The sequence below is a fragment of the Entelurus aequoreus genome, linkage group LG24, assembly GCF_033978785.1.
Source record: "Entelurus aequoreus isolate RoL-2023_Sb linkage group LG24, RoL_Eaeq_v1.1, whole genome shotgun sequence".
NCBI classification, from domain to species: domain Eukaryota; kingdom Metazoa; phylum Chordata; class Actinopteri; order Syngnathiformes; family Syngnathidae; genus Entelurus; species Entelurus aequoreus.
The window spans coordinates 1627454-1643712 of NC_084754.1; the positions used below are offsets into that span (position 1 = coordinate 1627454).

A 16259-nucleotide genomic window follows, 5' to 3' on the forward strand; every position below is an offset into this window, starting at 1 on the left:
CCCCTTTAAGTCAACATTCCAAGGATCGGCTGACTCACGTCGACATAAACAGTTGTCAAAATAACCAGGTCATTCCACCCTAAAAGCTGGCGTGTGGAAACACTTTGGCTTTTACAACGTTGATGGCGGGATATAACTAGACACGGTATTGGTAAGTTATTTCACAGTCGTCAACACAACATGAAGACCTTGCATTTGACTAGATTCCACCTGGTGGAAGCGGCGGAATAGCAACAGGCAACAACGAGCTACCAGTTCCGATCAGCAAACCATCGAAGCAATTTGAAAGATGCCAGCCTCATCTGAAAAAGTAAGGAAATTACCAAAGGATATCACAACGTGATATTTCCATCGTAAATAATGAGGGATTTAGAGCACTGCTTCACACAACGGAGCCAAGATACACAATCCTATCCCGACTCTCTACACTACTCTATAACTATTTCATTTGCATCTCGGGGGGAAACCATACAACCCTAGTACACATGGAGTATATATGTATAGGCTATATATATATATATGTAACGGTGTAGAAAACAGACGTTCATTATGTTCATTTTTATGCCGATGATTGCCAGATTTATTTTCCCATGGCACAAAATAACACGGTTGAACGTCTTATTGACTGCCTGCACGACATCAAAGCCTGGCTTTCAGCTAACTTCCTGAGCCTAAATGAAGACAAAACAGAAGTTATGTTGTTCGGCCCAAGTCGCTGCCCCTCCCCCAACATCGACCTCGGCACTCTGACCCCGTATCTCAGCGACTGTGTCACAAACCTGGGGGTAAAGTTCGACTCGGATTTTAAATTCGCAAAACAAATCAGCAGCGTCGTACAAAAAAGCTTTTATCAATTACGCCAAATAGCGAAAGTGAAACCGCTTCTATCAGGACATGATCTCGAGAAATGAATCCACGCCTTCATCTCGACTCGTTTAGACTACTGCAATGCCTTGTATGTAGGCATTAGCCAGGCCTGCAGCTCGTGCACAACTCTGCTGCTCGTCTGCTAACACAGACCCGCAGACGTGAGCACATCACCCCTATATTAGCGTCCCTTCACTGGCTCCCTGTGCGTTACAGAATCAATTTTAAACTCCTTTTATTTCTCTTTAAATGTCTAAACAACCTCGCGCCAACATATCTCTCCGACCTCCTTCAGCCTTACTGCCCAAACCCGATCCCTAAGATCAGCTGCTACTGACGGTCCCAGACACAAGGCTGAAGCTTAGAGGTGACAGAGCTTTCGCCGCTGCTGCTCCCAAGCTCTGGAACAACCTACCTCTGAGTGTTAGACAAGCCTCCTCTCTTCCTGTTTTTAAATCTCTCTTAAAAACATACTTTTATTCCATGGCTTTTAACACTGAGTGATATCCATCCTGCAATGGCGCCCCATAATACACCTGCTGTCAACCTGTTTTTATATTTTATTTATTTATTTTTTATCTTGGTCTGTTTGTGTTGTGTTATGTTTGCTCGGTTCTCGTATTATTTTTAACCTGCCCATTGTACAGCACTTTGGCTACCCCTGTGGTCAATTTTGAATGTGCTTTATAAAAAAAGTTGATTTGATTTGATTAAATTATGAATTAAGTGTTACAACAGCGCCTGTTACTGGCGAGAAGTGGTATGTACGGTTTACCCGCGGGAAGTGCTCAGAACTGTGAAGCCTTCCAAGTGGTGAGAGGCGTTTTTGCATTGCCCGGGATTGTATACCAATTAGTGAATATTGACTGTTTATATTTTGATTAGTACTTTGTAACGTACACATAAAAAGATTCGCTAATTGCTATTGACCAAAACTGTATCTTAGAGTGATATTTTGAAGACAATTACACACTTTTAACGTGTAAACTAATTGGTGATTGTTGATGTGTTATTTAGAGAATCCCGTGACCCAAGTGGACTCACAGTCTCACAATTTGCACTGTTTTGCAGGTAATATTATATTTCATGCCACTGTGATTGTTTGGTTGTTCATATCGCTGTCCTCACCTATTATTATGATGCTAATGGTAGCTTTGCTAGGCCGCAGCCTGGTTTATCAACCGCGGGGTTTCCCACACATTCATTTATTTGTGGCGGCCCGCCACGAAAGAATTATGTCAGCCACAAATAAAAAAATAAAAAAATAATAATAATAATTATTTTTTTATTTTTTTTGTCCTGTCCAGCTTCTCAGGCAAATCATATAGTTGATGTAGATGCCCATATAGGCTGTTCACATTTACTTTACAAAAGAGAAGTGTAGGATACTTCTCTTGTTGCCTTATTTGTATTTGACCACTACTGTTTTCTGTTTATTTGTTACTGACTGTGGCAGGACACCTCTGCCTCTGTTTCACTTTATGTTGCTGGTAAATAATATGGTTGTAGTAGTAGGCTAAAGTTAAATTATTTAGTATGCACTAATTAAAGGGGCAGAGCTTTGAGACATTTTAGCTTTTATAATTTATAAGATATATTTTTTGTAAGAACCACAATTAATAAATATATTTCAGTGAATAACTTATTGTTCAAATCTGTATATAAATATGTACATAAAGTGTTGTAATTATATTGTAAAATGGATGGATGGACGTTTAAAACAAAACTGTTATTATGAATTAGTAAGTATACATTTTTTGAGCCTTTTTAGAGAAAATCAAATCATTGTAGTAAATTATGCAAATTATTCGATGATGTCATGGTGACCACGCCCACAGCCACGCCCCCACCGCCACAGGTATCTTGGCAGTTTATGGGAAACACTGAACCGCATGGTTTGAAGCAGCCATTTTGGATGCGAGGTGTGTTTAGGGACATCCTGTAAAATGTAGTGACTGTAAATTTACTGTGTATTTTGCATACAAAAAAAAAGGATTATTGTAAATTTAAGTATACCAATATCAGTACAGGTGAAACCAACTGAGAGAAATGAATATGATATTAGTATGAAGATTTGGTTTAAACACGATACGATCACACCCAAATGCAACATGTTGTTTGTAAAATGAAACTGTGGTTTTATCCAATCCAATCCAATCCACTTTATTTATATAGCACATTTACACAACAAGAATGTTTCCAAAGTGCTGCACAGCCATGTTAAAAACAATATTAAAAAAATAAATAAATAAAATTAAAAATTAAAAATTAAAAACAATATTATGCTCCACCAATGACTGAATATAAACAAAAAATAAATGAATAAAAAAAACAATATAAAAACAATATAAAAAATAAATATGATTAAAAAACGATTTCAAAGGGTAAAACCAATTAAAACAGTAAAATAGACATCAAAATGTATAAAAACACACAGGACAACAGAGGACAGAAGAGCACACAACTCACGTAGTGTTAAAAGCCAAAGAATAAAAGTAGGTCTTAAGACGAGACTTAAAACACTCCACTGTGGAAGCAGTTTGAACATGGAGGGGCAGAGTGTTCCAGAGCTTAGGGCCGACCACAGAGAAGGCCCTGTCTCCCCTGGTTATAAGTCTCGTCCTGGGCACCACGAGCTGGAGCTGGCTCTCGGACCTCAGAGTGTAAATTTGGATGAGGTCCGAGATATGCTGAGGTGCCAGTCCATGTAAAGCTTTAAAAACAAACAGCAAGGATTTAAAATCAATTGTAAAATGAACAGGGAGCCAGTGGGGTTATATGCTGGCGTTTCCTGGCCCCTGTTAAAAGTCCTGCTGCCGCGTTCTGGACTAACTGCAACCTGGAGAGAGCTCTTTGGCTAATGCTAGCATAAAGTGCATTGCAGTAGTCCAGGCCAGTTGAAATAAAAGCATGCACCACTTGTTTAAAAAGGTTAAAAGATAAAAATGGTTTTACCTTTACTAAAAGACGAAGATGATAAAAACACGATTTTAAAACGCCATTGACTTGTTTGTCAAATTTAAAATGGCTGTCTATAGTGACGCCAAGGCTGGTTTATTATGTCAAACATGAGATCTGTGAAGCCTTCCAAGTGAGAATCCCATGACCCAAGTGGACTCACAGTCTCACAATTTGCAGGACACTGTAATAAAACAAATTCATAATCCACCTGGTGCCAGTGATATGTTGAAGTGACAGCAGTGTGGAGCTGCATTTTGCCACATACAATTGTGGACCGTCACATATATACATTATATTGCCTTGAGTATTTGGCCACCCATCCAAATGATCAAAATCAGGTGTCCTAATCACTTGGCCCGGCCACAGGTGTATAAGATCCAGCACTTAGGCATGGAGACTGTTTCTACAAACATGTGTGAAAGAATGGGCCGATCTCAGTGATTTCCAGCGGGGAACTGTCATGTCAACAAATCCAGTCGTGACATTTCCTCGCTCCTAAATATTCCAACGTCAACTGTCGGCTTTATTATAAGAAAATGGAAGAGTTTGGGAACAACAGCAAGTCAGCCACCAAGTGGTAGGCCAGGTAAACTGACAGAGAGGGGTCAGTGGATGCTGAAGCGCATAGTGGAAAAACTTTCTTTAAAATAAAAGCCTACCATGTCTGTCTCCTCGAGCTTTGTTCGGGTGAAGTTGACGCCTTCTCTCGGGTTTATTAGCGCAGCTCTCGTCTCACAGGCTGTTGGGAACAGGAAGAGGCAGAGGTCAGCACCGAGCTAACAAGATGAACAAGAAGAGACGAGAGAGGAGAGCAAAGTGACACATTTGCAGAGAGTGCTATTCATTTAAACAGAGTGAGAACTCGACAAAACACTGAATTCAATTCTAGGACACTTCAGATGACCAAAGCTGCATTTATTGTAGATAAAGGAACTAACTCCCAGCAGTGAGCTAATCTGCGACTGCAACTCTGGGTTTTTTTTTCTGTATGTGGCAAATCTAACAGGGATGCAATGACAGAAAATATCTTTAATTGCACCAGTTCAGACCTCTGCAGGTACAAGTCTCACATCCCGTGTTAAAAGGGAGCTGCACTTTCACAATCATGATGAGAAACAACAATTGATTGATTGATTGATTGACTTTTATTAGTAGGTTGCACAGTGAAGTACATATTCCGTACAATTGACCACTAAATGGTAACACCCCAATAAGTTTTTCAACTTGTTTAAGTCGGGGTCCACTTAAATTGATTCATGATACAGATATATACTATCATATATACTATCATCATAATACAGTCATCACACAAGATAATCACATTGAATTATTTACATTATTTACAATCAGGGGTGTGGAGGGGGGGGGGGGTATGGACAGCAAGTAGTGGACATAGAGAGAGAGAGACACAGAGAGAGAGAGAGAGAGAGAGAGAGAGAGAGAGAGAGAGAGAGAGAGAGACACAGAGAGAGAGAGAGAGAGAGAGAGAGAGAGAGAGAGAGAGAGAGAGAGAGAGAGAGAGAGAGAGAGAGAGAGAGAGAGAGAGAGAGAGAGATCAGAAGGCATAAGAAAAAGTATCTGCATTTGATTGTTTACATTTGATTATTAGCAATCCGGGGAGGGTGTTAGTTTAGGGTTGTAGCTGCCTGGAGGTGAACTTTTATAGCGGTTTTGAAGGAGGATAGAGATGCCCTTTCTTTTATACCTGTTGGGAGCGCATTCCACATTGATGTGGCATAGAAAGAGAATGAGTTAAGACCTTTGTTAGTTCGGAATCTGGGTTTAACGTGGTTAGTGGAGCTCCCCCTGGTGTTGTGGTTATGGCGGTCATTTACGTTAAGGAAGTAGTTTGACATGTACTTCGGTATCAGGGAGGTGTAGCGGATTTTATAGACTAGGCTCAGTGCAAGTTGTTTAACTCTGTCCTCCACCCTGAGCCAGCCCACTTTAGAGAAGTGGGTAGGAGTGAGGTGGGATCTGGGGTGGAGGTCTAGAAGTAACCTGACTAGCTTGTTCTGGGATGTTTGGAGTTTAGATTTGAGGGTTTTGGAGGTGCTAGGGTACCAGGAGGTGCATGCGTAATCGAAAAAGGGTTGGATGAGAGTTCCCGCTAGAATCCTCAAGGTGCTTTTGTTGACCAGAGAGGAGATTCTGTAGAGAAATCTCGTTCGTTGGTTGACCTTTTTGATTACTTTGGTTGCCATTTTATCACAGGAAAGATTAGCCTCTAGAATGGAACCTAGGTAGGTGACCTCATCTTTCCTGGTGATAACAATGTCACCTACTTTTATGTTGAAGTCATTGACTTTCTTAAGGTTGATGTGGGACCCAAACAGGATGGATTCAGTTTTACCCAAGTGGATGGATAGCTTGTTGTCAGCGAGCCAGGTGCAAGTTCTACAGAGCTCAGCACTGAGGATTTTCTCCACCTGTGACTTGTCCTTTCCGGATACCAGCAGAGCCGAGTCATCCGAAGAAGACAGTTGTATTTTTTAGAATGCATTCTTATCTCATGAGTAAACATAAATAAAAGTCTGCTTACGATGGAGTCAATGGAGGTCCACTATTCCGCCCATAAAGCCCTCCAATTAACCATCCAAAAAGCGCCAACAATACTCCGATATTGTTACTACTTTATTTATAGCAGTGCTGTGATCACAGAAAGCTTACTACTTACTAGAAGCATTTAAGTCCCATCTTAAAACTCATTTGTATACTCTAGCCTTTAAATAGACCCCCTTTTTAGACCAGTTGATCTGCCGTCTCTTTTCTGCTCTGCCCCCCTCTCCTTCGTGGAGATTCGGTGACCACAGGTGATGCGCTAGCAAAGTCGGGACCCAGGGTGGACCACTCATCTGTGCATCAGTTGGGGACGTCTCTGCGCTGCTGACCTGTCTCCACTCAAGAAGATCTCCTGCTGGCCCCACTATGGACTGGACTCTCACACTATTATGTTAGATCCACTATGGACTGGACTCTCACACTATTATGTTAGATCCACTATGGACTGGACTCTCACACTATTATGCTAGATCCACTATGGACTGGACTCTCACACTATTATGCTAGATCCACTATGGACTGGACTCTCACACTATTATGCTAGATCTACTATGGACTGGACTCTCACACTATTATGTTAGATCCACTATGGACTGGACTCTCACACTATTATGCTAGATCTACTATGGACTGGACTCTCACACTATTATGTTAGATCCACTATGGACTGGACTCTCACACTATTATGTTAGATCCACTATGGACTGGACTCTCACACTATTATGTTAGATCCACTATGGACTGGACTCTCACACTATTATGCTAGATCTACTATGGACTGGACTCTCACACTATTATGTTAGATCCACTATGGACTGGACTCTCACACTATTATGTTAGATCCACTATGGACTGGACTCTCACACTATTATGTTAGATCCACTATGGGCTGGACTTTCACACTATTATGTTAGATCTACTATGGACTGGACTCTCACACTATTATGTTAGATCTACTATGGACTGGACTCTCACAATATTATGTTAGATCCACTATGGACTGGACTCTCACACTATTATGTTAGATCCACTATGGACTGGACTCTCACACTATTATGTTAGATCCACTATGGACTGGACTCTCACACTTTTATGTTAGATCCACTATGGACTGGACTCTCACACTATTATGTTAGATCCACTATGGACTGGACTCTCACACTATTATGTTAGATCCACTATGGACTGGACTCTCACACTATTATGCTAGATCCACTATGGACTGGACTCTCACACTATTATGCTAGATCCACTATGGACTGGACTCTCACACTATTATGCTAGATCTACTATGGACTGGACTCTCACACTATTATGTTAGATCCACTATGGACTGGACTCTCACACTATTATGCTAGATCTACTATGGACTGGACTCTCACACTATTATGTTAGATCCACTATGGACTGGACTCTCACACTATTATGTTAGATCCACTATGGACTGGACTCTCACACTATTATGTTAGATCCACTATGGACTGGACTCTCACACTATTATGCTAGATCTACTATGGACTGGACTCTCACACTATTATGTTAGATCCACTATGGACTGGACTCTCACACTATTATGTTAGATCCACTATGGACTGGACTCTCACACTATTATGTTAGATCCACTATGGACTGGACTCTCACACTATTATGTTAGATCCACTACGGACTGGACTCTCACAATATTATGTTAGATCCACTATGGACTGGACTCTCACACTATTATGTTAGATCCACTATGGACGGGACTCTCACACTATTATGCTAGATCTACTATGGACTGGACTCTCACACTATTATGTTAGATCCACTATGGACTGGACTCTCACACTATTATGTTAGATCCACTACGGACTGGACTCTCACAATATTATGTTAGATCCACTATGGACTGGACTCTCACAATATTATGTTAGATCCACTATGGACTGGACTCTCACAATATTATGTTAGATCCACTATGGACTGGACTCTCACACTATTATGTTAGATCCACTATGGACTGGACTCTCACACTATTATGTTAGATCCACTATGGACTGGACTCTCACAATATTATGTTAGATCCACTTTGGACTGTACTCTCACACTATTATGTTAGATCCACTATGGACTGGACTCTCACACTATTATGTTAGATCCACTATGGACTGGACTCTCACACTATTATGTTAGATCCACTATGGACTGGACTCTCACTATTATGTTAGATCCACTATGGACTGGACTCTCACACTATTATGTTAGATCCACTATGGACTGGACTCTCACACTATTATGTTAGATCCACTATGGACTGGACTCTCACACTATTATGTTAGATCCACTATGGACTGGACTCTCACACTATTATGGTAGATCCACTATGGACTGAACTCTCACTATTATGTTAGATCCACTACGGACTGGACTCTCACACTATTATGTTAGATCCACTATGGACTGGACTCTCACACTAACTATTATGCTGGATCTACTATGGACTGGACTCTCACACTATTATGTTAGATCCACTATGGACTGGACTCTCACACTATTATGTTAGATCCACTATGGGCTGGACTTTCACACTATTATGTTAGATCTACTATGGACTGGACTCTCACACTATTATGTTAGATCTACTATGGACTGGACTCTCACAATATTATGTTAGATCCACTATGGACTGGACTCTCACACTATTATGTTAGATCCACTATGGACTGGACTCTCACACTATTATGTTAGATCCACTATGGACTGGACTCTCACACTATTATGTTAGATCCACTATGGACTGGACTCTCACACTATTATGCTAGATCCACTATGGACTGGACTCTCACACTATTATGTTAGATCCACTATGGACTGGACTCTCACACTATTATGTTAGATCCACTATGGACTGGACTCTCACATAATTATGTTAGATCCACTATGGACTGGACTCTCACACTATTATGTTAGATCCACTATGGACTGGACTTTCACACTATTATGTTAGATCCACTATGGACTGGACTCTCCACACTATTATGTTAGATCCACTATGGACTGGACTCTCACACTATTATGTTAGATCTACTATGGACTGGACTCTCACACTATTATGTTAGATCCACTATGGACTGGACTCTCACACTATTATGTTAGATCCACTATGGACTGGACTCTCACACTATTATGTTAGATCCACTATGGACTGGACTCTCACACTATTATGTTAGATCCACTATGGACTGGACTCTCACACTATTATGTTAGATCCACTATAGACTGGACTCTCACACTATTATGTTAGATCCACTATGGACTGGACTCTCACACTATTATGCTAGATCTACTATGGACTGGACTCTCACACTATTATGCTAGATCTACTATGGACTGGACTCTCACACTATTATGTTAGATCTACTATGGACTGGACTCTCACACTATTATGTTAGATCCACTATGGACTGGACTCTCACACTATTATGTTAGATCCACTATGGACTGGACTCTCACACTATTATGTTAGATCCACTATGGACTGGACTCTCACTATTATGTTAGATCCACTATGGACTGGACTCTCACACTATTATGCTAGATCCACTATGGACTGGACTCTCACTATTATGTTAGATCCACTATGGACTGGACTCTCACACTATTATGCTAGATCTACTATGGACTGGACTCTCACACTATTATGCTAGATCCACTATGGACTGGACTCTCACACTATTATGCTAGATCTACTATGGACTGGACTCTCACACTATTATGTTAGATCCACTATGGACTGGACTCTCACACTATTATGCTAGATCTACTATGGACTGGACTCTCACACTATTATGTTAGATCCACTATGGACTGGACTCTCACACTATTATGTTAGATCCACTATGGACTGGACTCTCACACTATTATGTTAGATCCACTATGGACTGGACTCTCACACTATTATGCTAGATCTACTATGGACTGGACTCTCACACTATTATGTTAGATCCACTATGGACTGGACTCTCACACTATTATGTTAGATCCACTATGGACTGGACTCTCACACTATTATGTTAGATCCACTATGGACTGGACTCTCACACTATTATGTTAGATCCACTACGGACTGGACTCTCACAATATTATGTTAGATCCACTATGGACTGGACTCTCACACTATTATGTTAGATCCACTATGGACGGGACTCTCACACTATTATGCTAGATCTACTATGGACTGGACTCTCACACTATTATGTTAGATCCACTATGGACTGGACTCTCACACTATTATGTTAGATCCACTACGGACTGGACTCTCACAATATTATGTTAGATCCACTATGGACTGGACTCTCACACTATTATGTTAGATCCACTATGGACTGGACTCTCACAATATTATGTTAGATCCACTATGGACTGGACTCTCACACTATTATGTTAGATCCACTATGGACTGGACTCTCACACTATTATGTTAGATCCACTATGGACTGGACTCTCACAATATTATGTTAGATCCACTATGGACTGGACTCTCACACTATTATGTTAGATCCACTATGGACTGGACTCTCACACTATTATGTTAGATCCACTATGGACTGGACTCTCACACTATTATGTTAGATCCACTATGGACTGGACTCTCACACTATTATGGTAGATCCACTATGGACTGAACTCTCACTATTATGTTAGATCCACTACGGACTGGACTCTCACACTATTATGGTAGATCCACTATGGACTGGACTCTCACACTAACTATTATGCTGGATCTACTATGGACTGGACTCTCACACTATTATGTTAGATCCACTATGGACTGGACTCTCACACTATTATGTTAGATCCACTATGGGCTGGACTTTCACACTATTATGTTAGATCTACTATGGACTGGACTCTCACACTATTATGTTAGATCTACTATGGACTGGACTCTCACAATATTATGTTAGATCCACTATGGACTGGACTCTCACACTATTATGTTAGATCCACTATGGACTGGACTCTCACACTATTATGTTAGATCCACTATGGACTGGACTCTCACACTATTATGTTAGATCCACTATGGACTGGACTCTCACACTATTATGCTAGATCCACTATGGACTGGACTCTCACACTATTATGTTAGATCCACTATGGACTGGACTCTCACACTATTATGTTAGATCCACTATGGACTGGACTCTCACACTATTATGTTAGATCCACTACGGACTGGACTCTCACAATATTATGTTAGATCCACTATGGACTGGACTCTCACACTATTATGTTAGATCCACTATGGACGGGACTCTCACACTATTATGCTAGATCTACTATGGACTGGACTCTCACACTATTATGTTAGATCCACTATGGACTGGACTCTCACACTATTATGTTAGATCCACTACGGACTGGACTCTCACAATATTATGTTAGATCCACTATGGACTGGACTCTCACACTATTATGTTAGATCCACTATGGACTGGACTCTCACAATATTATGTTAGATCCACTATGGACTGGACTCTCACACTATTATGTTAGATCCACTATGGACTGGACTCTCACACTATTATGTTAGATCCACTATGGACTGGACTCTCACAATATTATGTTAGATCCACTATGGACTGGACTCTCACACTATTATGTTAGATCCACTATGGACTGGACTCTCACACTATTATGTTAGATCCACTATGGACTGGACTCTCACACTATTATGCTAGATCCACTATGGACTGAACTCTCACTATTATGTTAGATCCACTACGGACTGGACTCTCACACTATTATGGTAGATCCACTATGGACTGGACTCTCACACTAACTATTATGCTGGATCTACTATGGACTGGACTCTCACACTATTATGTTAGATCCACTATGGACTGGACTCTCACACTATTATGTTAGATCCACTATGGACTGGACTCTCACACTATTATGCTAGATCTACTATGGACTGGACTCTCACACTATTATGCTAGATCCACTCAACGTCCATTGCACCGGTCGCCCAGGGAGGTTTCTCATTGTCATCCCATTGGGTTGAGTTTTTCCTTGCCCTGATGTGGGATCTGAGCCGAGGATGTCGTTGTGGCTTGTGCAGCCCTTTGAGACACTCGTGATTTAGGGCTATAAGAATAAACTTCAATTGATTATTGGCTAGTTTATGCTTCTCCATTTACATAATTTCTGGCATCGCAGGACGGGAAAGTGTATTCTACAAACCCCAAAACAAGTGAAGTTTTTAAAGGGGAACTGCACTTTAAAAAAAAAAAAGTTGCCTATCATTCACAATCATTATGAGAGACAAAAACACACGTCTTTTTTTAAACGAATTTAAAGATGACGAAAAAAACGCCTGAAAGCTGCAGCTAATGGGAGTCACCATTGTAGCCTTCAAAGCCCTTTCAAACAACTTCAAAACCCTCCATCAACGTTTTATATACCCACTGCAAGTTTATATGTAATGTAGTAACAAACACCTTCATAACAACATAAAAAACCTTTTGTCTTCATGTCTCTCATAAAGATTGTGAACGATAGGCAAACTTATAGGCAGTTTTTTCAATGCAAAAAATGTGCCTTGGCTCAAAAAAGGTTGAAAAAAAGTGGTCTAAATAAGATGGAATGGTGGAACCACTTGGATAATTAGAGTAGATAGCGGACCCTGACACTACAATCTCAGCACACAGCTTCTTCTGTGACCTTGACAAGCTTAGAACTCATGTATTATTCACCGTGATGCTTTCTTAACACACTTTGCTCACTTCAACCTTCACTGTACCACACGTCTTTAACCAAGCATCCCTAATGAGCAGAAACACTCAACTTTACCCCACTTTCCAAACTGTGGTGCCAAAAGTGTCTACTAGGGTTGTCCTGGTACCAATATTTTGGTACCAATATGTATTTCGATACTTTTCTAAATAAAGGGGACCACAAAAAAACTGCATTATTGGCTTTATTTTAACAAAAAATGTTATGGTGCATTAAACATATGTTTGTTATTGCAATTGAAGAACAATTTTGTCCTTAAATAAAATAGTGAACATACTAGACAACTTGTCTTTTAGTGGTAAGTAATCAAACAAAGGCTCCTTACCATTATTGCTATGTTGTCTATTACCATTGTTGCTATGTTGTCTATTACCATTATTGCTATGTTGTCTATTACCATTATTGCTATGTTGTCTATTACCATTGTTGCGATGTTGTCTATTACCAATGTTGGTATATTCATTATTCGTACATTGTTGATACAAATTATTGATACAGTGTAATAGTTATTGTTACCTGTGGTAATGCCACTATGATACAACATCTGTATTATAATCCTTGAAGAAATAGTAAGAGTGAGACTCATGTGAATAATCACTGTATGGAGAACTGGGGGTGGGATTAAAGAAGTTATCTTCTTCCCACTCCCTTTCAGGCAAAACTGGACAACCATGCATTACATACTGTACATTACCTTTTGCACTATATTATTTTTTTTATTCTGTGTTGTCAACTTTGTACTTTTTTATGTCATTGCCTGAAATAAATAAATAATTGAAATGAAAATGAATGAAATGAATTTAGCTGCTGACGTATGCAGTAACATATTGTGTCATTTATCATTCTATTATTTTGTCAACATTATAAAGGACAAGCTGTAAAAATTGATTATTAATCTACTTGTTCATTTACTGTTAATATCTGCTTATTTTCCGTTTCACACTTCTGTTAAAATGTAATCATCACTTATTCTTCCGTTTGATACTTTACATTAAAGTTAAAGTTAAAGTACCAATGATTGTCACACACACACTAGGTGTGGTGAGATTATCCTCTGCATTTTACCCATCACTCTCAACCCCTGGGAGGTGAGGGGAGCAGTGAGCAGCAGCGGTGGCCGCGCCCGGGAATCATTTTTGGTGATTTAACCCCCAATTCCAACCCTTGATACTGAGTGCCAAACAGGAAGGTAATGGGTCTGATTTTTATAGTCTTTGGTATGACTCGGCCGGGGTTTGAACTCACGACCTACCCATCTCAGGGCGGACACTCTAACCACTAAGCCAATGAGCAGGTTTAGTTTTGGATGATACCACAAATGTAGGTATCGATCCGATACCAAGTAGTTACAGGATCATACATTGGTCATATTGAAAGTCCTCATGTGTCCAGGGATACATTTACTGCGTTTATAAACATAATTACGCTTGCCTGTTCGACATATTCCCGCTTGAAGTCAAACCACCGCCAGACGATGGACCCCCTGCTGTTTTTCTTGGGAATGACTTCTTCCTTCATTTGTTACCAGATTCGCACCTTCTTTCTCTCGTATTACTACTCGCACCACAGCTAAGGTTAGCGCTACCTCTCTGTTCCGCGAGGGCGTGAACGTATGTGACGTATGTAAGAAGGTGCGCTTGTTTTATTGAGAAGGAGAGACGAGAAAGAGTGAGAAACGCCTGTAGTGTAATGCTCGTAGCTAAAAGCAACTGCGTGAGAACGTATACTCCAATATCACCATATACCGTATTTTCCGCACCATAAGCCGCACCTAAAAACAACAATTTTTCTCAAAAGCAGACAGTGCGGCTAATAACCCGGTGCGCCTTATATATGGATTAATATTCATATTTATTTTCATAAAGTTTAGGTCTCGCAACTACGGTAAACAGCCGCCATCTTTTTTCCCCGTAAAAGAGGAAGCGCTTCTTCTTCTACGGTAAGCAACCGCCCCCATAGAAGAGGAAGCGCTTCTTCTTCTACTGTAAGCAACCGCCAAGGTGAGCACCCGCCCCCGTAGAAGAAGAAGCGCGCGGATATTACGTTTCATTTCATTTGTGTGTTTCTGTAAAGACCACAAAATGTCTCCTACTAAGAGACACGCGTACAAGGTTCCACTGACTTTTGATATTTCTGTGAACCGCACTGTGGATACAACGGGAACACGTACGGTGAATATTCACACCACAGGGAATGAGAAGTCGTCCTTCACCGTGAGCTAGCTAGCTTGCCATGCTAACGGCCAGAAACTTCCACCCACGGTGATATTCAAAAGGAAGACCTTGCCAAAAGAGAACTTTCCAGCCGGCGTCATCATAAAAGCTAACTCGAAGGGATGGATGGATGAAGAAAAGATGAGCGAGTGGTTGAGAGACGTTTACGCGAAGACACCGGGTGACTTTTTTCACGCAGCGCCGTTCCTGTTGATCTACGACTGCATGCGCGTCCACATCACAGATGGTGTCAAAAAACAAGTGAAGCACACCGAAGAAGAAGAATTTGAGGGATTTGTGGATGAGGAATAACTTCAAAAAGTGAGCTTTAAATGTTTATTTTGTGTGTTGTGTGACACTAACGTATGAACAACGTTGAGTTATTGATGTTGCTATTGCTCTGCACTATTTTGAGTGTTACTATTTTTGTGATTGCACATTTGCACATTACATTTTGGGAGTGAACAGAGTTGTTAGAACGCTGGTTTGTAATATATTATTAAAGTTTGACTGACCTATCTGACTGTTTTGTTGACATTCCCTTTAGCGTAGCGTAGGTGCGGCTAATAGCACGGGGCGGCTAATAGGTAAACAAAGTTTTGAAATATTCCGCTCATTAAACGTGCGGCTAATAACACGGGGCGCCTTATGGTGCGGAAAATACGGCAGTCATTTTCTATATCGCACAGAGACAAAGCCGCGATATATCGAGTATATCGATATATCGCCAAGCCCTACTTTGAGTCCCTAGAGAAAAAGCGCTATATGAATATAATTAACAACAACAACTTGGCGGGCTGGCGTATGCGCCGCAGTCTTCAATTGCTGCAAACTGCGACCACAAAAATGACCATTTTGTTGACTTGAATGAGATCT

The 16259-nt window shown here is 40.6% G+C and overlaps 1 protein-coding gene across 3 annotated transcripts in view; it reads right to left on the reverse strand.

Annotated features, from left to right (window-relative positions):
• Positions 1-16259, reverse strand: part of LOC133641848 (tetraspanin-18B-like) — a 179611-nt gene that overhangs the window by 55256 nt on the left and 108096 nt on the right. For all 3 annotated transcript variants that reach the window (XM_062035917.1, XM_062035920.1, XM_062035919.1), the window contains one exon: positions 4488-4567. In XM_062035917.1, the coding sequence (XP_061891901.1) occupies positions 4488-4567 (80 nt within the window). The remainder of the gene's footprint in view (positions 1-4487; positions 4568-16259) is intronic.